We start from the raw sequence: 24687 nt of genomic DNA on the forward strand, positions 1-24687 counted from the left end.
GCACAGTCTTCCGGATCCTTCCCTTTTTTAAGGATAAGTGAAATATTGGCCTCTGTCAGAGATGGTGGGAGACAAACATGAATGTATGAATCACTAAACATATTCAGCATCGGGCCTGACAGTATACTTATAAATTCCTTATAGAATTCACTGAGAAGTCCATCAGGACCGGGCGCCTTTCCACTCTGAAGCTGCCTCACAGCTTCCTGCACTTCCTGCTCTGATAATGGGGCATTGAGAAAGAACTGTTGTTGGGGAGTCACACCCGGGACCTTCAGATCTCTTTCTAAAAAAAAAAGGATTCCATTTTGGCGTACCCCTCCTCACAATTCTCAGACTGATATAACTTAGAGTAGAATCTCTGGGACGCCACATTAATCTTTTTAGAATCATATGTTAGGTTCCCAGACTCTTGCCTAATCGCTGTAATGGTTTGTGGGGCACTTTTCTTTCTGGCAAGGTATGCTAAGTATTTGCCTGGCTTGTCACCATGCTCGTATAACCTTTGCTTTACAAAAGCCAGCTCCTTCTTTGCTGTCTGCATGAGCACAGAATTTAGTGCAGACCGCAGTGCCGTAATCCTCTAGTTTGACCAACGAGGGTCTGTCAAAATAGACCTTCTCGGCTGCCTTCAACCGTGCTTCAAGGAGATGTTGCTGCTCGCCCTTCTGCAGCTTCCTACTTGTGGAATATGAAATAACTAACCCCCTGGCATAAGCATTAGCAGTTTCCCAGAGAACAGATGAGCTATCAACCGAGCCCATGTTGATGTCTAAGAATGCCCGAAATTCCCTAGAGAAATACTCCACAAACTTACTGTCCATGAGAGTAAAGGGATCCATTCGCCAGGACCTTGAATCCAGTGTAACATCCTTAATCTTAACCATGAGGTACACTGGAGCATGATCAGAGATGGCAATATTACCAATCATACAGGATGCCACCAGATCCAGGGTTACTGCAGGGGTCATAAAAAAATCAATCCTCGTGTGACATCTATGCGGATTGGAGAAAAACATGAAATCCCTACCTGTCGGGTGGAGACAACTCCAGACATCCACCAACCCTAATTCCCCACACAAACCCAATAACTGTTTAGTTTGTGCAGAGGGTATCGAGAGACCTTTAGGCAACCTGTCTACTCTGGGGTCCATGAGGCAGTTAAAATCTCCTCCTATAATGTGCTGAGACTTGAGATTTATCAGTTTAGAAAAAGCATCTACCAAGAATTTAAGAGGATGAGCTGGGGGACAATAAACATTTAAAATACCATATTCTTCCCCATTTATCAAGGCTTTAAGAATTACAAACCTCCCGTATGTGTCTTTAACACATTCCAACAATTTAAATGAGAGATTTTTCCTTACCAATATAGCCACTCCCCTACTTCTGGTATTAAATGATGAAAAATAAACTCGGTCAAAGCCATTCTGTTGTAATTTCAGATGCTCCTTGTCATCCAAATGTGTCTCCTGTATCAAAGCAATATCCACCTTCTCCTTTCTAAGACTCAAGAGTACCTTCTTCCTCTTAATTGGTGAGTGACTTCCCTTGATATTCCAGGTACACCATTTAATCAAATCATTAGCCATAATCTTCTGCAATTACATTTAAATTCCAGAGAGAAGGAACCCGAACGACAAATTGCTGAGCCTTAGTGTCGCGTGGTCCACCAAATATAAAAACTACACAAACTACATTTAACACCACTACATTTAACAAACATACAAAATTATTAAAATTAAAAATAAAAAACAACAAAAACCAGAAAACAAAGCACCAATAGCGCTGAGTAGGGGAACTCACCCCCTGCCCGGAGGGGGCACCTACCCATCCCGAACTGTCCATAAATAGGCATCTAACTATCTCAATCACCTTCACTTCTCCCAGCTGGAGCCGCATCGCAAGCACAAGCTAAAAAGGATAAAAACCCCATAGAATATCAATATGAATTTTAAAAAATTATTTTATTTAAAAAGAGGGGGAATAAATACCCCACCCATCCTTTGGTATGTCCTAACTTAGAAATTTAAAATGTACATCTTAACCACCGCCAGACATAGTTCGAACCAAATTATTATCAATAGAGGAAAAAAAGGGGGAAACACAAAGCTCCAATCGGATTTCCTCCATTTCTTTTACAGAATGATAAACGCATAGCCAAGCAACAATATTTATACAAACTACAATTGTTTAAATTAGGTTAGTTTGTCCACAAAGTCTCTTGCCTTCTCCGATGTGTCAAAGAGATGCATGGATCCATCTAAGGTGATCCGAAGCAATGCCGGATATCTCGGAGTACTGAATCCCAAGCTCCTTCAGTCTTCTCTTGATACCATCATACGATTTTCATTTCTGGATCACCGCTGCTGAAAAGTCCTGAAAAAACATGATCTTAGATCCCTCGTAAATTAGGGCCTTTGGATCCTTCCCCTGGAGTCTGGAAGCCTCCATGACTCTTTCCTTATCCCGGTAATGATGGAACGGCACCAGGAAAGGACAAGGGCGTTGACCCAGACCGACCTCCGCGCTGCGACCCGATGAGCCCTCTCTATCTTCAATCCTCTCTTGCCAGCCTCCAAGTCAAGGAATTCCGGAAGCCAATCTTCAACAAAACAAGACCGATGATCCGAATGGTTTTTCTCCTGACCCTGTTTTCAAGATCATCCACTTGGTCACGCAAATTGCGAACCTGCGTCTTCAGGGCTTGGATCTCATCCTTGGATGAACTGGCATCAGCTTCCACCACTGTGACCCTGTGCTCCACCTCTTGCTTCCTCTTCTCCAGGTCTCCCGGCTGCTGCTCATGCTTCTGCAGCATGAGAGAGACTGGAGCCAGCTTCCCTTCAATCTGTTTCCCCAGCATCTCGCGAGATTTCGAGAGCTGGTTCACCAGGTCCTGGAGAGTCATCGGCTCCAAGACTGCTGCAGGCTAAGCTGCAGACCCAGCCTTGGATGCTCCTCCTCCCTTTTTAGGCATTTCAGGACAGCTGAAAATACAGGTCAGTCAAATTTTAAATGTTTCTTGGGGCCCCACAATCTTTCCAATGCTCCAAGAAATCCTGATGACCTTGGTTGGGTGGGTTAAAGGACCGTCCTGTTCCTGCTGCGATGCGAAGCTCTGCAGTGTGATCTTCTCCAATCGCCGCCATCTTCAATCCCATAAACCTGATTTTTAACTTTGCCATCTTATCCCAACTCTCTGTTCTATCCATCTAATATACTGCCCCTAACAGTTTTATTTTGTAGAGCCATAGAGATGTACAGCATGGAAACAAGCCCTTCAGTCCAACTCATCCATGCTGACCAGACATACTAAATTAATCCAGTACCATTTGGCACATTTCCCTGCAAGCCTTTCCTATTCATATATATCCAGATGCCTTTTAAATGTGGTAATTATACCAGCCTCCACCACTTCCTCTGGCAGCTCATTTCGTACAATCATCATCCTCTACTTGGAAAAGTTGCCCCTTAGTTCTTTTTAAATCTTTCCCTTCTCATCTTAAACCTATGCCAACTAGTTTTGGACTGCCATACCCCAGGGAAAAGATTTTGGCTATTCACCCTATCCATGCCCCTCATTATTTTACAAACCTCTATAAGGTCACCCCTCAGCCTCCTACGCTTCAGGGAAAACAGCCCTAGCCTATTCAGCCTCTCCCTATAGTTCAAACCCTCCAATCCTAGCAACAGCCTTGTGAATCTTTTCTGAACCCTTTCAAGTTTCACAAATCCTCCCTAGAGCAGGGAGACTAGAATTGCACACACTCTTCCAAAAATGGCCTAACCAATGTCCTTGTACAGCCGCAACATGACCTCCCAACTCCTATACTCAATGCAGTGGCCAAGAAAGGCAAGCATACCAAACGCCACCTTCACTATCCTATCTACCTGCAATTCTACTTTCAAGGAACTATGAACCTGCACTCCAAGGTCTCTTTGTTCAGCAACACTCTCCAGGGCCTTAGCATTAAGTGTATAAGTCCTTCCCTCATTTGCCTTTCAAAAATGCAGCATCTCACATTTATCTAAATTAAACTCCATTTGTCACTCCTCAACCCATTGGCCCATCTAATCAAGGTCCCATTGTACTCTGAAGTAACCTCCTTCGCTGTCCATTATACCTCCGATTTTGGTGTCATCTACAAACTTACTAGTCACATCCAAATCATTTATATAAGTGATAAAAAGCAGTGGACCCAGCACTGATCCTTGTGGCACTCCTTTGGATAATTATCATTTATGTGGTAAAATATATTTTGTATTTTTCCTCTGGAAGCACAGGATTTTACTGTTCTAGGCAATAAAAATAACTCCTGATCAGTAAATGGGATCAGTGAAGATGATGAACATGAGGTCTCATTCTGATGGATTAGTAGCTTTCCTCTGTGTTCTAGAATGTAGTTTTCTTTTAAATGCTATTATTCTGTTGATGCTGATTGCTCAGAATTTTGAACTCCTTAATGCACTGCATGGAACCAAAATATTCAATATTTTGGTCTGGTTTAATTCAGGGATCACTTTGGCCTTTGATGTATTTTCTGTTCTTTTTTGGCCATGTTACCAGTGTGTGATTAAGGGGAGGGAATATTTAACAGCTTTCTTGGCCGACATGCTTCACATTAAGAGTTGACACCTTGAAATTAAACTTCATTTTTTAAAATAAAAGTTGCTCCTGCTGTTTTGCCACTGGCAACCCCCTTCTGCTGCTTGCTTTGTATGGACTACAGTGCTCCAAATCTTGTACCCATAAATCTTTTCCTTTACATGAGTATGATGCAATATTTCTGAAATTTTCATCAACCAGATCTGGGACTCTGTGCCAAATTTAAGATAGACTTTCAGCTGCATTGATCCATTCTCACAGAGTAGAAATAATGTTTAGAATCACACAAATGTTTGAAAGTCACTGCTTTCTTACACCACTAGCATTTATTCATTCCAAACTAATATACTACTGTAATGTAGACACAGTTGCTGTTTAATGCTACCATTTGGAAAATACTAGTTAGCAATGATATTGTCCTCTGAGCACTTTTTGTTTTACAAAGCTTGAAACGTACCCCAAAAAGATAGGTCTATTGTGAAAGTAACAATTCTGCATTGCCAATATGAGACTGTGATACAGTGTGAAATGGTTGTTGTAATGCACTGTCAACTATGTTACTCCTAATGAAGGATTTGAAAATAGTTTGACACTTCCCATCTGACCTTTGGTATACCAAAATGCAATGCAAGGATACTGTGAAATATTTCTAATCTAACTCTGGGGATATCGTACAGATACACAATGAGAAAATGCATGAATATGTCAACATCTTGAAGGGGCATGTGGTTTTGGTTGGAGACTCTTTGTTGTAATGACACTAACCTGTCAATCCTCTTCACAGATATTTACTGGACCATGATTTACACAATTTTCTTCAATCTCAGATTTTCAGCAGTTACTTCTGACTAGCAGTGCTGGAAATTAGGCATTATTTCTAAAATTCCTCGTAATTTCTGAAATTCCACATCTTATAAATGAACAGGCATTTTGCAGTAGCTTTCTGGAGAGAACCATTCTTGCAGGATTGTTATTGCTTTCTAAATGTGAACATGTCAGTCAGGTCATATATTGATGCACATTTAAACCCTGTCCAAGAATGTCATAAGAAACTTTCCTCGAATGTCATAAGAAACTTTCCTCAAATGTCATTTTTCGTTCATCTTTCTTAGGGTAGCCAGGAGCCAGCAGCCACCCCAGATGCTATGGTACAGCCGTACGCTACAGTTCCATTCCCTCCCCCTCCTCCTCCACCTCCTCAGAATGGAATTCCAACAGAATACACAGTTCCACACACTCAGGACTACACAGGCCAGACGCCAGTCCCAGACCACACTCTGAATATCTACGCATCCAATCAGACTCTTGGGGAACAGAGTGGCACAATTGCCAATGTGCAGCCTGTATCTGGAACCGCCACAGTAAGTCAAAAACCAGGCTTTAGTCTTCATCCTACACAGTGATGTGACGCAAAAGAAGTTAACTTTATATGTTAATTATGAATCATATCAGCACAACCACAGTAAGAGTCAGTTATGCAGAACATATTATTTTATATCTTGCAGTCATATCATTTATATTCCATTTAAAGAAGGAATGTTGTAAATTGTAGTTTTTGCTATTACCAATCCTATATTGCACAGTGGATTGAATGACCATAGCCCAAATTTCCCATACGTACAGTTGCTCATGAATTAAGCTTTAAATAGAAGTGTCATTTGTGCAGCTTTATACTGAGAACTTCATCAATATGAGAAGGCTGACTATGGTGAAATTGCATTATCTATTTGTATTGGCCACTGTGTATCAAGTCTGCAGCAAGAACCAAGTTACCAACATTCTATATCTGCTGAAAATAGAATCTGTATAATTTTTCAAATGCTGTTAGTTTCTGTCTGAGCCACTCAAGAAAAATTCATAGCCAATAAGGGATTGATGCCAAGGGTACTGGTGACAATCTGTTGACACTGTGGTGCTATCTCCTTGTGGGCTTTTGCAGTCTGAGAGAATATAATGATACAAGCAGACCTTAAGGCATAAAAAAGTCTCCTGTAAAATACATTGGAAAAATTTGATAACACTTAGCTGCAATAGTAGGTTCTGTATGGTAGATTTAACTGTCATAATTGAATAAACAATGTCTGCACCTGATTGCTGTCTCCCAACTTTCACGCCCTCTACGCCTGCCGACACGTTTTAAAATGTAAAAATCTGCTACTCATAAATGAGATGCTTTTTCACTCATTTTCATATCATGTTGTTCAGGACTATTCAAACTTCAAGACAAAAACCCAAGAGAAGGCTTAAAGAGAAACTGTTCAAAGTGGTGGATGGTGAAAAGTTGGTGTCCGTATGGGAGCCTGGTTGTTCACAATTTATATTAACAATTTCAATTTTGGAATCAAAAACACTATTTCTAAATTTGTGGATGACACCAGATTTGAAGATTGAGTCAATATTGAAGAGAAACCATGAAGGACGAGCAAATAATTGATAAATGGATTTCCACAAAGCTAATCATGGGGAATTAGATTTTGCTGTAGAGGGCTAAGAGAATCTGGAAATACACATAAATACTAAAATAGAGTGATGTGAGTTAAGACTATAATAAAACAAAGCAACCACTAGAGTTTATATTAAGAAGCATTCAATTTTTAAAAATGGAGGAAATACATTAAACCTGTACTGAACCTTGGTTGGAACGCACTTGGGTTGCTAAGTACAATTCAAAGTGTCATATTATAAAGAGGATAATTTTGTTTAATGTTAGAGTGGCCCTGACCTTCCAGTTGCTTGTTGTTTCAGTCCACCATCTTGCTGTTGTTCTCACATTGCTGTCCTGTACTGTTCCAGTGAAACTCAAGATAAGATGGTGGAATAACACTTCACAGATTTCAAGGCTCAATATTACCTTTAGTGGCTCCATGTCAAAACTATCTTTATTAATGTCAATCATGTTAAAACATTCTGTGATGTTTTATTATGTTAAAGGTGTTATGTAATGGTAATTTTTGTTGTGAAATTGGGATGCTTCATTTGTATCAAGATAACTAATATCTTTTCATTATGATCAATTTGTATAAATGAGAAATTGATTCAATTCATAGCTAATATTTACCTCAACAATTGCTATCTCAGGCACATAATCATTGCAAATAAAAACAGAACATTATAGAAGCACTCAAACGGTTATGGCAGTTTATGTAGAGAGAAAGAAAAGAGTTGATGTTTCAAGTCAAGGAGCTTTCATTACAACTGGGAACTGAGTTGGAGGTGCAGTCATTTTGATCAAGGTGTGGATGGAATAAGACCTGTGATAAGGTGGAAGGCAGGAGAGACTGCTTTTTATTTCGTACCTACAGCATCCACAGTATTCTACACAACTGTTGGACACTGAAAAGTTAATTCTTTGAACTGTCCCTATCTAAATCATTTCGGTAGTTATTTGAGAACATTTGAACTGTGCATGAGAGATATTTGGTAGTCTGGACGTAGTGCAAACTGTACTTGGATTAGACAGCAGTTAATTTTTTTGTAAAATTAAGTTTTGGATCCTTTTGACTTTTTGGTGCTGCAAAAGTTCCAACACCAATTGAATTTCCTGTTTCAGCCGTAGCTGCTTATTGTAACAGATATCCATAAACAAATGCAAGCAATGTACCTGTGCAAGCACAGTTGAACAATATTGGAGGCTAATATATGATATGACTGCTCAGGAAGTGTGTGTTTCAAATTCACATTTGAATTTTTCTTTTTGGCCATATATTTACAGCAATCTGCAAATTCATTTGAATAAAATTAAAACTTTCCTTTAAAATCAGAGTATTGCAGGTAATTTTTAAAATTACTGCAATTTTACTTGAAGCTCACTAATTTGGACATCTGGCACCTTGCAGAGCTTTCATCAACAGGCGGACGTTGATGTGGGAACAGCTGCTCTGCCGAGTTGAAAGGATGTTTGTCTAACAGTGCACCGAGGTCTGAAAGACCCACACTGTCGACACCTGATGCCCCACACAGCCACCAAACCAGTTCAGCCTGTTCAATTCCACAAATCCTCCCTCCCCTCATCCGAAAGTCCATTACTGACATCTGCAGACAGTGAGCTGCACGTGTGGAGCCACTCACACCTCTTCAAAAGACACCATTTTAAAATCCTTGTCTTATTTTAACTCTTTTTAAGTGGCAACATTTGTCAAATAATATAGGAGCATCCTGGCATGGTAACATTAGGAGGTTTGGAGAATATTGTCATAAATCTGAAACACAGTTTTATCATTATCCCATCTGATTTGTTTTCAGTTTTACAATTCTGAGCATGGAGTTGTACATCATCCTTTGGTGCAAAATATCCATCTGAACTACAAATGAATATTCTTATTTGAATATAGGAAAGTTGGGACAACTAGGTATTTTGTTCTTGCACCCAGTCCGTGTGTACTTTATTTGGTGAGCTATCAGGTTTGAAAACTTTCCAGTATTTGATTGAAAACAGTTATTTCTATTTAGCACAGTGCCACATTCTCAGAATACATAAATCTTTTTACTACCCGGCTATGCATACTCTGTTTAGATCGTGATTGTTGTCAATTGATTTTCTTTGCTGGTAGATTAGAAGAGTTTGATTAAAATATTTTTGGACGAGCTCAGCGACTCCAGATGGTCACATGTTTTACATTTTGAAGAAGGGGCTGCAATATTCATGCATCCAACAACCCTAGAAATAAAGAAAGGAGCTTGCATTTCATAAATCCTATAACTAACAAGCTACAAATATCACGCTCGAGAGAGAAGTGATGCTAATTGAAGTAAATTCCTTCTTTGTTCTTCAAGTTCTTTTGAATAGTTTGAGTTTAGGGGCACTACTTCGTGGCATGACTGTGAATTAATGTTGCCTTTCTTGTGAGCCTGTTGGCACTTGTAAATGTGACACCAGAAAGCAGCTGAACACAGACAAATGCATTAATCTTTCACACCTGTGGGGTCACTGGGGTTCTTCAGGGCAAACCATTCACAGTTCAGCTGTTTAGTGATAAATTCACTGATGAAGAATGAAAATAAACTGTTGCAGTTCAGAATTTGGAGGAAAACCTCTAAAGGAGTAGAAAAGCAGCTCTGTGGCACCCTTTTCAATCACCACTTCCTGTCATTTCACAAGTCCTGCGATGTTGACCATGTCATTATTTCTATCAAACATCACAGTTTTGAATGAAACTAAAATACACTTGGGTTTCAGATCTTCAGAATGTTGTTAACTATTAGACAGGAAAAATAGATTCGTGTTTTAATAATTATCCTTAGAACATTTGAATCTTCTTACATTATATGCATGTTCGTGTTGACCCAGCTTGCGTTTGTCTAACGTAGAACAGATTTGCACAGGTGTATATTTTTTGAAAGTATTGAGTTTTATGTTTGATCATACAGTAGGCAATGAGTGATATGTTATGATACAATGAAATGTATAATGCTTTAATGCTGCAGACAGCATAGTGGCACAGTTGTTAGAACTGCTACCTCACTGTGCCAGGGACCCAGGCCCCATTCTAGCCTTGGATGACAATGTCGAGTTTGCACATTCTCTCCATGTCTGTGTGGGTTTCCTCCAGGTGCACCAGCTTCCTCCCTGGTCCAAAGATATACAGGTTAGGTAGATTGGCTATGCTAAAAAACAATTGCCCCATAGTATCCAGGGATGTGCAGGTTATGTGGATTGGCCATGATAAAAAAAACCCATGCGGAGTTACTGGGATCCAGTGGGCCTGGGTGGGATGCTTTTTGGAGGGTCAGTGCAGGCTTGGTGGGCTAAATGGCCTCTTTGTGAATTATAGGGATTCTATGAACTATTTGGCATGCTGCTTAGAGATGCAGAACAGGAGTATCTTACCTCTTGTCCAGGTCTCCTGTAATATCAATTGGAGGCTGTCATTGGTTGCAACACCATCAAAAGGTGTTGCAATTTGCTATCTGCTTGCTCTTTTTTGTAAGATATGTTGATTTAAGCCTTTTGGATTGTGTAGCTCTGGAACCATAGAACAGTACAGCAGAGGAACCAGCTATTTGGCCCATCACGTCTGTACTATTCTAAACTAATCTCATCTGCCTGCACGTACTCCCCATCCCTCTCTTCCCTGCCTGTTCATGTGTCTATCTAAATGTCTCTTAAACTGTGCTAACATATCTTCTTCTACCACCTCCCTTGACAGCGCATTCCAAACACCAATCACCCTCTGTTTAGAAAACGAACTTTCCTCACACACCTCATTTAAACTTGCCCCCTCTCATCTTAAACCTATGTGCCCTAGTATTTGACATTTCCATCCTGGGGAAAAAAGGCTCTGATTATCCACCCTATCCATGCCTGTCATAACTTTATCTACTTCTATCAGGTCATCCCTCAACTTCCCAAGCTTGTAGTGAAAATAGAGCACCCAACCTCTCTTTATAGTTCATACGCTTACAATCCAGACACCATCTTGATAAACTCTCTTTTGCATCATCTCCAAAGCCGATACATCCTCATAGTATGGCAACCAGAACTATGCAATACTGTAAATGTGGCCTAACTAAAATCTTATACAGCTGCAACATGACTTGCCAATACTAATACTCAGTACCTTGACTAATGAAGGCAAGCATGCCATGCGCCGCCTTTACCATGTTAGCCACTTATGTTGCCACTTTGAGGGAGCTATGGACCTGGACTCCATGATTATTCTATATATCAGTGCTCCTAAGAGACCTACCATTTACTACATATTCTTGCATTTGACCTGCCAAAATGCATCACCTCACACTGGTTCAGATGAAACTCCAACATCTGCTATTTCTTCATCAGACTTTTCAACTGAGCTATTTCCTTCACTATCCACAACTCCAACTTTTATGTTGTCTGCCAATTTACTAATTAGCCTAACTGCATTTTTTCCAAATAGTTATGTATATTACAAATAAGAGATCTCAGCACTAATCCTGTTGAAACTGACTTCCAGTCAGAAAAACACTCCTCCACAACCACCTCTGTTTTCTATGATCAAGCCAATTTTGTATCCAGTTCATCATGGAATCTATGCAGTTTAATCTTCTGGCCAGCCCACCATGAAGGACCTCCTCAAGTACTTTAATGAGGTCCATGTTGACAATATCACTGCCCTGCCCTGATCAATCATCTTTGTCACTTCCTCAAAAACCTCAATCAAGTTTGAGACAAGATTTTCCTGCACAAAGCCATGCTGACTATGTATAATAAGTCCATTTTTTTCCAATCACAACTAAATCCTGTCCCTACGAATCTTCTCTTATAATTTTCCTACTACTGATGTAAGGCTCACTAGCCTATAACTTCCAGGATTATCCCTGTCACTCTTCTTAAAGGAATAACATTGATATTCTCTAGTCTTCTAGGACCTTCCCTGTGGCTAAAGAAGATACAAAGATCTCTGTCAAGGTCCCAATAATCTCTTCCCTGGAATGGATCCCTTTAGGCCTTACCTTAATATTTTTCAAGACACCAATACCACCACCTTACTGTCGATATGTCCCAGAGTATCATCATATCCCCCTCTAAATTTACCATTATCCATGTCTTTCTCCTTGGTGAGTTTGATGCAAAGTACTCATTAAGAACCTCATCCACTTTGTCTGGCTCCAAACACACACATTCCCTCTTTTGTCCTTGAGTGGAACTATCCTTTCCCTAGCTGCTCTCTTGTTCCTAATGTATGTGTAAAATGTCTTTTAGATTCTCCTCAATCATACTTGTCAAGGTTATTTTATGCCCCCATTCAAGCCCTCCTAATGTTTTTAAGTTTGCTCTGGCTTCCTTTATTCTCCTCAAGGGCCTTGTCTGAATTCAGTTTCCTAAATCTTTCTTATGCTTCCTTTTTCTTTCAACATCTCTTGTTATCCAAGGTTCCCAGATCTTGCAATCCCTGTCTTTCATTCTCACATAAACATGCTGGTCCTGAACTCTGATCAATTGGCCTTTAGAAGACTCCTACATGTTAGATATAAATTTACCCTCAAACAGCAGGTCCCATTGAATTTCTCTCAGTTCCTAGTTAATACAGTGGAATTAGTCTTCCCTCAATTTAGCACTTTCACTTGAGGACAGTCTTATCCTTATCCATAACTGTCTTTAAAAACTTAGAGTTATGATCATGGTTCCCAAAATGTTCTCCCACTGAAGCTATGATCACCTGGCGAGGTTCATTCCCAGTACAAGGTCTGATATGGCCCTGGCCCTACTTGGACTACCTATATATTGTTTCGCGAAACCTTCCTGGATGCACTTAACAAATTCTGCCTCAATAAGCCCCTGTCACTAAGGGACTCCCAGTCAGTATTGGGGAAATTAAAATCACCCACTACAAGAACCCTGCTGTTTTTACATCTTTCCATTATTTGCTTAGATATCTGTTCCTCTACGTCCCATTGGCTATTGGGAGGCCTAAAGGAGAAACCCATCATAGTGATTGCTCCTTTCATATTCTCAGTCCTACCCATATAGCCTTGCTGGATGAGCGCTCCAAGATGTCCTCACTTAGTACAGCTTGTGACGTTCTCTTTAATCAGTAATGCAACTCCCCACCCTTTTACATTCCTCTCTATCACACCTGGAACAACTGAACCCTGGAATGTTGAGCTGCCAGTCCTGCCCTTCTCTCAACCAAGTTTCTGTAATGGCTACAACATCACAGTTCCAAGTATTAATCTAGGCTCTAAGCTTATCTGCTTTACCTGTTATAACTCCTCAGATCAAAATAAATGCATTTCAAACTGCTAGTCCTTCCATGTTCATTAACCTGGCCCTGCCTGTTCTCCATTTTTAGACTTAATCTCTGCCTTCTCAATCACTCCACATGCTGACCACCTGCTCTGCTCCCTGTACCCACTCAGACATTCTTGACCCTGGCATCAGGGAGGCATCATGGCATTCTGGGGTCTCGTTCAATATTTGTCATTGTTTGAGGGTGCTGAATATATGTATATTAGGGTATACCAAAATGAAAGTTTGAGTTCCTTTCAAGCAGAAATTTAAGGCCTCTGTATAGCAAGGAAAGGTCTGTATATGTACATTTCTGGAAACCCAGAGCATATAGAACACAAAGCTGCTAAGTTTGCTCTCCAGTTGTGTTAGTTGATTCCACTGCTGAGGAAAATAGGCTCCTCCCCCCCCAGACTTAGCATTTTTGAGAAAAGGAAGAAATTGTACAGGTGGAGGATCATTTCGAAATGAGTTTTTTCAGAGAAATTGGAATGTGTTTGCAGAAGCAACTGCCCCATGATAAGCCAAATATCAGTTTGTATCTCAGAATCTCCTCTGGATAATTGCAGTTATAAATACCGCCGGTTAGAAGAGTGAGAATTTTATTTGTGTGCCATAATTGTCTGCTGCAGCCTTGTGGAATTTTATAAAGCATAATGAATATAATGACAGTTAAAACATATCATCTACTTCAAATACACAAATATTTAAGTGAAATGTTCAGTTTACTTCACAATCTGTTCCTTTTTTTTATCTTCCAGCAAACAGATGAAGCAGCACAGACAGATGGGCAACAGCAAACACAGAGTACAGAGAGTAGTGAGAGCAAGCCCATCCCTAAACGGCTCCACGTTTCCAACATTCCCTTCCGGTTCCGTGATCCTGATCTCAGGCAAATGTTTGGGGTAAGGGATGAGCTTTTTACTGGATATCTGTTCAGGGAACCCTGCTTTCAAAAAACAATCTGTTAGAAGTGTAAAGTTACTTCTGGCAGAGTTTATCAGTGACATTGCTGTACAAAAAATATATTTTCTCATGAAACGTATAAAAATATAACATGAAACAATGTAAAGGGATTGTATATTACAGCTGTATACCATTCTCGCTCCTCTTTCTCCCCTCCAACCCCAACCCATCCACCCACAATTGTTTAGTTCACCTCTTAAGTCTTTCTCACAGTCAAATGAGAGGAAGATGTCCCTGTATTTAATTGCTGGAATAATTCCAACTAAAATGAATCGGGATGGACACTTTCTAGCTTTGAATGACTGCAGCTCAGCCTACTATTCATTTCTAGTTCACATTCACATATAAACTTCACTGGAACATTGTTTTCATCATGCACAGCATATCTGAACGTTTAGCATATTTGTTTCAATGTAAACTATTTTCACAATACAAGCATTCCCTGGGTTGTGAATGGGCTTTGTTCTGGAGTCTGTTTGCAAGTTGATTTGTATTCCTGTTGGAACACAAGGTAGGATGATATAAAGGAGCTGTTCTTAAGTACAGAAAATGTTCATATGTTAGATCTTTAAAATTACACCACTGTATGAGATTATGTTCATGAGTATGAGCATTTTGTAAGTTAGGGACCCTTACAAGCAAGTGTTGTTCCTCGTGTTGGTACTAATATATCAAGGGGAAAAATAATTACACTGGCATTAATAGTCCTGGGGCTGCCAACTTTAAGTGTACTCCCAGAGCTCTCATCTCATGCCATGTCGATTCTAAACATCCTTCCCAGTCGAACAACCTCTTTCCTCCAATACTTGAAAACTCATTCTGCAAAAAAGATGAAAGTAAAGAAAAAAAATGTTCTGATGATCTGTCATGCATCTTCTGCCTTTCTTGGGAATACGAAAATGTAGGGTCTGGAGCAGATGATTCAGCCCATCAATTCCTATAGTCCACCTGTTTATTTGATAATCAAGACAATCTTGAGAGTTGTCAACATTTTTGTCACCTTAATCTCCTGCTAGGTCTCCTGAAATTGATCTCTGAATTGCCTTTGAGAAATGAGAGGAGAAAACAGATCATTTCCCTGTTGTCTGTTATTCACAGTTCACATGGGACAGGCAGGGAAATTTATGTTCACTTATTTGCCCCTTTCATTATTTGTTCATGGTATTTGGATGTTATTGGCAAGTCCAAATTTATTGCATGTCTCTAATTGACACTGAGGAGGTGATAGTGAGCTGCTGCTTTGAACGTTTACAGTTTGCATGTCCTTTTAAGGAAGGAAATCTGCCATCCTCATCTGGCCTAAACATCCTTCCCAGTCGAACAACCTCTTTCCTCCAATACTTGAAAACTCATTCAGCAAAAAAGATGAAAGTAAAGAAAAAAACTGTTCTGATGATCTATCATGCATTTTCTGCCTTTCTGATGGGTGGCTCCAGACCCACAGTGATGTGATTGACTCTCAACTGCACTCTGAAGTGGCCTGGCAAGCTACCCAGTTCAAGGGCAGTTGGGGATGGGTAACAAATGCTGGCTTCACCAGTGGTTCCCACACCTTGTGCAAGAACAAATAAAAATACCAAATGTGAGTACGCAGGTTTTTGGAAGGGAATTCCAGGGTTTTGACCCACCCACAAAGAAAGAATGGTGAAATCTTACCAAGCCTAGATGTTATGCGTCTTAATGAGGAATTTGTAGGTACCTCTTCCTTTAAGTCGATTGTCCTTGTGTTTTTAGATAATACAAGTCTTGGTTGGGAAGGCGCTGTTGAAGAAGCCTTAGTGAGATGCTGTATGCAAAACTGCAGCTGGGGTAAAAGCTTAAGGTGACAGACAGGGTGAAAGTCAAGCTGCTGTTTTGGCCGGAGTGTTGTGGAGGCAGGCATACTCGTTCCGAACTTGTGCCTTTTAAGTGACAGACTGGCTTTGGGCAGTCAGAACGTGAGTCACTCACTCCAGAAAACCTTGCCTGTAGCATGCTCTTGAAGCCACTGTATCTGCATGATTGATCCAACTAAGTTTCCAGTTAGTAATGATAGCGAAGGATGTTGAATATCAAGGATAAATGCTATTTGTTGAGTTGAAGTTGAGCATTGCTTGGCAGTTATATGGTAAAAATAGAAAACTCTTATAGCTGAATCATAGCAATTCTTACTTTCCTTTTAAAATTATTACGTGCTAAGTTTGCTGATCCCAGTCTGCATGCTTCTGAAGGTGCTACAACTGACTGGAATGTTGTTCATGATGTGGAGATGCTGCTGTTAGACTTTGGACAAAGTTAAAGATCACACAACACCAGGTTATAGTCCAACGGGTTTATTTGGAAGTACAAACTTTTGGAGTACTGCTCCTTCTTCAGGTTGGTCAAGCAGGAGAAAACCGACACAGTCACCTGAGGCTAGAATCAAACCTGGGTCCCTGATGCTGTGAGGCAGCAGTGCTAGCCATTGAGTCACCGTGCCATCCCTATTGTACAGATATCAGATGAGATCAGGTTTGGACACAGATATGGTGCCTTCACCACCCTACCAAATCCTGACTTGCATATTCACAGCTTTCACATACCTAATCTGTCTGGATGAGATTTCGAAAGTGCTGTGAGAAACCTGCAAATTGACCCTTCTGTTGTTCTCGTTCACTTCCTCCTTCACCCACCTCCTCTTTGCCCCAATCCCAACCCCCACCCCCATCTCCCCACCCCAAAAAAAACAGTTAGTATCAGTTATTGTAAGTTTTGGAGCGACAGTTAGAGGCAATGAGGAATTTACAAGAGCAAGGGGGTGTGATGGTTATAGTTATAAGAAGGGAAAAAAGCCACAGATACAGTCAGATTAATTCCAAGAAAGGTAGGAGAGGTAGGCACATAGCCATAGAAGGCTCCTGTACTATCCCGATTTCAAACGAGTATGTTGTTTTGGAAAATATAGGGGTGGGACCTAGGGAGATAGTGAGAAAGCAGATCAATCTGAGACTGGTACAGTTGAGAAAAGAAGCGAGTCAAACTGTCAGGGCAAGCAGGAACAAAGCAGAGAACAAGGTAGGACTGATAAATTAAACAGCATTTATTTCAATGCAAGAGGCCTAACAGGGAAGGCAAATGAACTCAGGGCATGGTTAGGAACATGGGACTGGGATTTCAAAGCAATTACAGAAATGTGGCTCAGGGATGGACAGGACTGTCAGCTTGATGTCCAGGATATAAATGCTATAGGAAGGAGAGAAAGGGAGGCAAGAGAGGAGGGGGAGTGGCGTTTTTAATAAGGGTTAGTATTACAGCTGTACTTGGGGAGGATATTCCTGGTAATGCACCATTCAAGAAAGTTATTTGGGTGGAACTGAGAAATAAGATCACCTTATTGGGAGTTTATTATAGACCTCCCTAATAGTCAGTGGGAAATTGAGAAACAAACTTGTATGGAGATTTCAATTATCTGTAAGAATAATAGGCTGGTTACGGTAGGGAATTTTAACTTTTCAAACATAGACAGGGACTGCCATAGTGTTAAGGGTTTAGATGGAGAGGAATTTGTTAAGAGTGTACAAGAAAATTTCTGAGTCAATATGTGGATGTACCTACTAGAGAAGGTGCAAAACTTGACCTACTCTTGGGAAATAAGGCAGGGCAGGTGACTGAGGTGTCAGTGGGGGAGCACTTTGGGGCCTTTATTAGTCAAAGCGTTGAGTATAAGGGTTGGGAGGTCATGTTGTGGCTGTCCAAGTGGCTGGTTAGGCCACTTTTGGAATATTGCATGCAGCTCGGGTCTCCTTCCTATCAGAAGGATGTTGTGAAACTTGAAAGGGTTCGTAAAAGATTTACAAGGATGTTGCCAGAGTTAGAGGATATGAGCTGTAAGGAGAGACCGAAAAGACTGGAGCTGTTTTCCCTGGAGCGTAGGAGGCTGAAGGGTGACCTTATAGAAGTTTATAAAATCATGAGGGGCATGGATAGGGTGAATAGCCAACATCTTTTTCCTGGGGTATGGCAGTCCAAAACTAGATGGCATAGGTTTAGGGTTTATGGGGAAAGATATAAAAGAGATCGAAGAGGCAACTTTTTCACGCAGAAGGTGGCGCGTGAATGATTGAGCTGCCAGAGGATGTGGTGGAGGCTGGTACAATTGCAACATTTAAAAGGCATTTGGATGGGTATATGAATAGGAAGGGTTTAGAGGGATATGGGCCAAGTGTTGGCAAATGGGACTAGATTAGGTTGGGATATCTGGTCAGCATGGACGAGTTGGACCAAAGCGTCTGTTTCCGTGGTATTCGTCTCTTTGACTCAAGGTTACGTAAAGCTAAGTCACTTTAAGATCAGATGTGTATTAGCTTTGGGAGGAAGCTATCTGTAGTCTAGCCTATAGCTTGAAGTCATAAGTGATTTAAACCTGCTGAGGTGTCAGAGACAGGATCTCTAGCATGGACACTGTACCAGGGTTGTATTTTTGAAAGTAGAACTTTACAGCACAGCACAGTACAGGCCCTTCAGCCCTCAATATTGCACCAATATGCAAAATTAATCTGATGTCCATCTAACCTACATCGTTCCATTATTATCCATATGTATGTCCAGTGCCTGTTTAAATGCCTTTAACGTCGGTGAGTCTACTATTGCAGGCAGGCCTTTCCACGCCCCTACTATTCTCTGAGGAAAGAAACTATCCCTAATATCTGTCCTAAATATATCACCCCTCAATTTATAGCTATGCCCCTCGTGTTGACCTTCACCATCCAAGGAAAAAAGGCTCTCGCTGTCCACCCTGTCTAACCCTCTGATTATCTTATACATCTCGATTAAGTCACTTCTCAACTTTCTTTACCAATGAATACAGCCTCAATTTCCTCAGCCTTTCCTCGTAAGAGCGTGCCGTGTGGGTGACACGATGGCACAGTGGTTAGCACTGCTGCCTCACAGCGCCTGAGACCCGGGTTCAATTCCCGCCTCAGGCAACTGACTGTGTGGAGTTTGCACGTTCTCCCCGTGTCTGCGTGGGTTTCCTCCAGGTGCTCCAGTTTCCTCCCACCGTCCAAAGATGTGCATGTCAGGTGAATTGGCCATGCTAAATTGCCCGTAGTGTTAGGTAAGGGGTTAATGTAGTGGTATGGGTGGGTTACGCTTCGGCGGGTCGGTGTGGACTTGTCGGGCCAAAGGGCCTGTTTCCACACTGTAATGTAATGTAATCTAAAGACCTTCCCTCCATACCAGGCAACATCCTAGTAAATCTCATCCGATCCCTTTCCAAAGCTTCCACATCCTTCCTATAATGCACTGACCAGAACTGCACGCAATACTCCAGGTACGGTCTTACCAGTGTCTTGTACAGCTGAAACATGACCCCTACCACTAAACAGCAACACACCATATGCCTTCTTAACAACCCTATGAACCTTGGTGGCAACTTTCAGGGATTTATACACTGGACACTGAGATCTCTCTGTTCATCGGCACTGCCAAGAATTTTACCATTAGCCCAGTACTCTGCATTCCTGCTACTTCCAAAGTGAACTACCTCAAACTTTTCCACATTCATAGAACATAAACTTTACAGAGTTGCGATAGAAAAGCTGTTGGCTTTTTGATTTTATAAAGGAGTGTTATGGAATTATACTGTTCTTAAAAAAAAAAACAAATTATACTATTGTGTTTCTAAAAATCTTTGTGTTATAAATGGGTAATTTGGTTTATTCTATTTTATTCTCATTTCTTTTGTTCATAAACTTCTGTTTTATGGTTAAAACAAAATCTGCTGTATTCTACGCATATGTTGGAATTTAGATTCAGAATGTCGAATTAGAATTGAGTTTTATTGTCATGTTTACTCAAGAATAGTGATACAGTGAAAAGTTCACAATGTCTCCATTCATAGCACCATCTTAGGTAGAAAGTACCGAGGTAAAAAGTAGTAAATAAGAGATAGTTATAGTCTTCTCAAAACTCGCTAACAGTCTGTCTTTAGCCATGGCCATGTTATCACTCCACACTGGACTTTCCCTACAAGCACTCAACCTCTCCCTGGTACTGGACTCATCCCCCAACCTGCAATGCTGGGCTTGATCTCTCAGTTCCATCTCCCCTCTGGAATTCAGTTCTTTTGTTTATGTTTAAACCAAGGCTGTAATGACGTCAGGAGAAAGTGACCCTGATGGAACCCAAACTGTGTGTCACTGAGCAGGTGCTGTTGGATAGCACTGTTGAGGACACCTTCCATCACTTTACTGATAATCAAGAGTGAACTGATGGGGCGTTAATTGGCAGGGTTGGATTTGTCCTGCTTTTTGTGTACAGGTCTACCCTGTGCAATTTATACTTGGGCCTTGCTATTTTTCATTGATTTGCTTCCCCTTCATTGAAATTGTTTGAAAGCACATCAGTTTGCATCTGTATATTAATGACAGTAAACGCGACAAGATCAACACTTTTCTCACTGATATCATAGCTGAATTATCAGATTTCTTATCTGATGTCAAGAACTAGATGAACAGAAATCGTCTTCAGTTCAATATTTGGAGAACTGAAGCCATTGTTTTCATTCTTGGTTTGAGATTAACACAATTAGCTTGCGACCTTGATGGTTCATTTGATGCCAAGGTAAGTTTCAGACCACATTTACATGCAATGCTTAAGGCTACCTATTACCACTTTCATAATATTTTAATTTCCTCTAGAATTGACTGTTCCAGTACATTTCTAGCTGGTACTCTACGTTTCATCCTTGCAAACTTGGGGTTATCACAAACTACTGCAGGATCTATCATGTCCCAATGACCAGTACGTATGTCCTATATTGCTTCCTGGTCAAGCAAATCTTCATTTAAGTTTCTCAATCTTTCATTTTTCAGTTCCCTCATTCCTCCCTTTCTGTGAAACCTCCTTAACCCACACAACCCTCCTAAAATATCTGTACCTTCATTTGTCTGGATCCCATGCTCTTGAATGCCATTTTCTAATTCACTTTTCACCTTTAGTACACTGTTTAAAATTTGCAAGTTTTTGGTCTGACCTTGTGTCTCCTGATGTGGCTACACCATCATTTGATTCCCAATGCTCCTGTGAAGCATTTTGTGATGTTTCATTGTGTTAAAGGCACCGTATAAATACAAGTTGCTGTTGTTCCAATAATTGGGTCTGCATAGGATATGTATGGGTCACCATCCTTTTGATTTCAGCTGGCAATTAACCATCTCTAGCTGAGCAATTTTAATGTGCTCTTAAAGGTAAGATAATAGGATCTATGTGGCGCAAGCAATCTCCATACAAGGTTTGTTAATCCTTTATCCCCAGATTAGATAGTTTGAGAGAAATTCTGCCCATATTTGTGTCTCCAAATTCTCTGTCCCAGATTTAAACATAAATAATTGCCAACCTTGGATTTACAGATTTTTCTTTTAAATTTGGAATGAGCAGGAAAATAAAATAAACAAGCATTGCAATTTTGTTTGAATGATTTTCCAAACAAACTTAATGAAGTCTCTTATAAAAGTTACAAACAGACATGTAGAACTGTTAAACATAAAAGATTGACTTTACATTTGATGAAGTTAAGTGGATTATCGTTGCTATATTTGGATTTTGGGATGCCAATGGCAGTGTACTGCTTTCTACTAATACAGCCACTGGCTTGGCAGCAGATTCACAGACCTATGAAAACTTTACTGTCACATAATAAAGTTAGATTTCAAGGCCAATGCTTGCAATTTTGTAATACCACAAATGTGGCAAAATATTCCAAAGCACTTCATAGAGGTCTTTTAAACAAAATTCACTAAACTTGAGAAAGAGTTTAAGGAATGTTAGGCTTTTAATTAGAGTCTTGAGGAAGAGAGTGAAGAGGCAGAGAAGTACAGAGAGGAATTTCCAGAGTGCTTAGGCCTTGACATCTCAAACTACAGCCATAAGTGGGCTAGAACAGGGAAGGGAAAGTGAAAATGCAAAACCATAACAATATGTTTGAGGGACGGAAGCTGTAGGGATGGAGGAAGTTATGGAGATGGGGCAGGGGCAAGACCGTGAAGGGATTTAAACATCAATGAGGATTTTAAATTTGAGGCTTTCTGGAGGTTGGCATGATAATTATATGTTGAAGTGTGAGTCACAGCTTTATATGCTGTGCTTACTGCTCATTTAGCACGATTTGTATGTCAGAAACTGGCTATACAAATGCCCCCATTAGTATCAATATAAAAGCACCTTTACTGAGTAAAGGGAGCTGAAGAGTCAGAAGCCAATAAGTGGGTTTTACTAAATGGACCAGAAGCCTGGTGGTCAGAGTTTGATTGATGCCTTGACAGCATTAGTTTGTATATTTCTAATTAGGAACCTTGTTTTAGCAAGAAGACCATGTGAGGGCAGCTGTACCCTTCACATGACTTCCTGAAACCTGCTGGGAAAATATCCTCCATAAAGAATGTCACTGGTTGACAGCTAATGAATTGCTCCCAATAACATAGGACCTCAAATAAAAAAAAGTACACATCCGAAATCCCCTAGCCTCCACTGAAACACATTCTACACCCTACAATCTGAGAAGCCATGTCAAGGTGGGACTGATATGTTGTAGTTGACTACAAACAAGCGACCTGAGGGGCAACTTTTTCATGCAGCTTGTGGTGTGTGTATCGAATGAACTACTAGAGGAAGAGGGAGAGGTGAGGACAATTTCAACATTTAAAAGAAATGTGGACAGGTACATAGATAGGAAAGCTTTAAAGGGATGTGGACCAAACACAGACAAATGGGACTGCTTTAATTTCAGAAACCTGGTTGGCATGGACGAGTTGGGCCAAAGGGCCTGTTTCAATGCTGTATGCTTCTATGACTAACCTTCAAGCACATGCAGGTGGGCTAGGAAAGGTGCGGTCACAAGCTCTGCAAGTACAAGAAGAGGAACCTCTCATTGTGACTATAACTCTCCAAGAATATCACCCACATAGTGGAAGTCCTGCCCTGACAAACCCACCCATTCCTGTTGGCATTCCAACTGATCGCTGTGGATGAGCTCAAGTTGTTGAGTAGATTGTTAACTGCAAAATTGAACATGCTGATTCATTTGAAGTTTTACCAAGTTCATTTGGTTAAATTACATTTGAAACTGGATTGGAGTGTTTTGCTTTTGTTTTCAGAGTCAGTCAGAGCCATGTGAATATGTATTGCTATATTTTTCTCTTACTATCAGGAATTCTGATTCTTTTATTTCTTGTAAGTTAGATTTATATCAAGCCTATCAATGGCAGGGCTCGGGTTCTCTTTGAAGCTGTAGCAAATCCTGATGTAATAGAATGCTGTACTGCTGGCCTCTGGGAAAAGATCTGTACCAGCTGAAGAGCACACATTGGGACCTAAAAATGCCTGACAATGTTCAAACAGCATTTCAACTTTGGAGCTTATTGCATATCCATGCTAGACAGACAATAACAATTGCATTAAGAGTGCTTACATACTTGGTTGATACTTAACAGATCAAGCACTGTCTTGCAGAGTTCTGAGGCAAAAAGGTCAGTAATCTGGGATTGATCTCCAATCTGTATACTGACGATAACTTCAGCTAGGGACAGTGTTCCCACTAACTAAGTCCTTGTTTTAATACCCTAAAATTAGTAGATGTTCCTGTCCCTAACTGTTAATTAGTGATTCCTGCTTGAAAGCACATATCTGGGGTTTGAGTTACAAGATCAGTCTCTGTTGTGATGCCCTATGTGGTCATATTGCTTTTCATTGATGCTTACTGGTTAAGTTCACTTGGGAGGAATGGCCATTTTGTCAAGTTGTTGAAGGATTACTTGTATCTCATGGAAGTCTGTCCCAATCAAGGTCAGCGCCTTTCAGAGAACTGGCAAGTGTGTAAAGAGCAGTTTTGAACTGCACGTTATATTAACAAACTTTTTCTGTTTTTTTTCTACAGCAATTTGGTAAAATCATAGATGTAGAAATTATATTTAATGAGCGTGGCTCAAAGGTAAGCACGTTTTTAAAATTCTATATGCCAGTAATCATAACAGTATTTGTACTGAAGAAGCAGTTTCTCCTTTGGCTATTTTAAAACCATTTCTAGTTAGCAGCATTTTCCACAATTGGGCTTTTTTGCAAATCATTTTAGCGATAACATAGTCGAGATGGATAGTAATTTTCAGCATCTAACTGACTTAGAGTCATAGAGATGCACAACATGGAAACAGACCCTTCGGTCCAACCCATCCATGCCGACCAGATATCCCAACCCAATCTAGTCCCACCTGCCAGCACCCGGCCCATATCCCGCCAAACCCTTCCTATTCATATACACATCCAAATGCCTCTTAAATGTTGCAATTGTACCAGCCTCCACCACATCCTCTGGCAGCTCATTCCATACACGTACCACCCTCTGTGTGAAAAGGTTGCCCCTTAGGTCTCTTTTATATCTTTCCCCTCTCAC

General features: G+C 40.5%; 1 protein-coding gene across 11 annotated transcripts in view; it reads left to right on the forward strand.

Moving 5' to 3' along the window:
• The window catches only part of LOC122542077 (RNA binding protein fox-1 homolog 2-like), a 262538-nt gene that overhangs the window by 172037 nt on the left and 65814 nt on the right, over positions 1-24687 (forward strand). For 10 of the 11 annotated variants that reach the window (XM_043679400.1, XM_043679399.1, XM_043679410.1 and 7 more), the window contains 3 exons: positions 5722-5970; positions 14078-14221; positions 24175-24228. In XM_043679400.1, the coding sequence (XP_043535335.1) occupies positions 5722-5970; positions 14078-14221; positions 24175-24228 (447 nt within the window). The remainder of the gene's footprint in view (positions 1-5721; positions 5971-14077; positions 14222-24174; positions 24229-24687) is intronic. The other variant, XM_043679409.1, reaches the window with a different exon arrangement.

This window comes from Chiloscyllium plagiosum, chromosome 39, assembly GCF_004010195.1.
Source record: "Chiloscyllium plagiosum isolate BGI_BamShark_2017 chromosome 39, ASM401019v2, whole genome shotgun sequence".
Taxonomy (NCBI): domain Eukaryota; kingdom Metazoa; phylum Chordata; class Chondrichthyes; order Orectolobiformes; family Hemiscylliidae; genus Chiloscyllium; species Chiloscyllium plagiosum.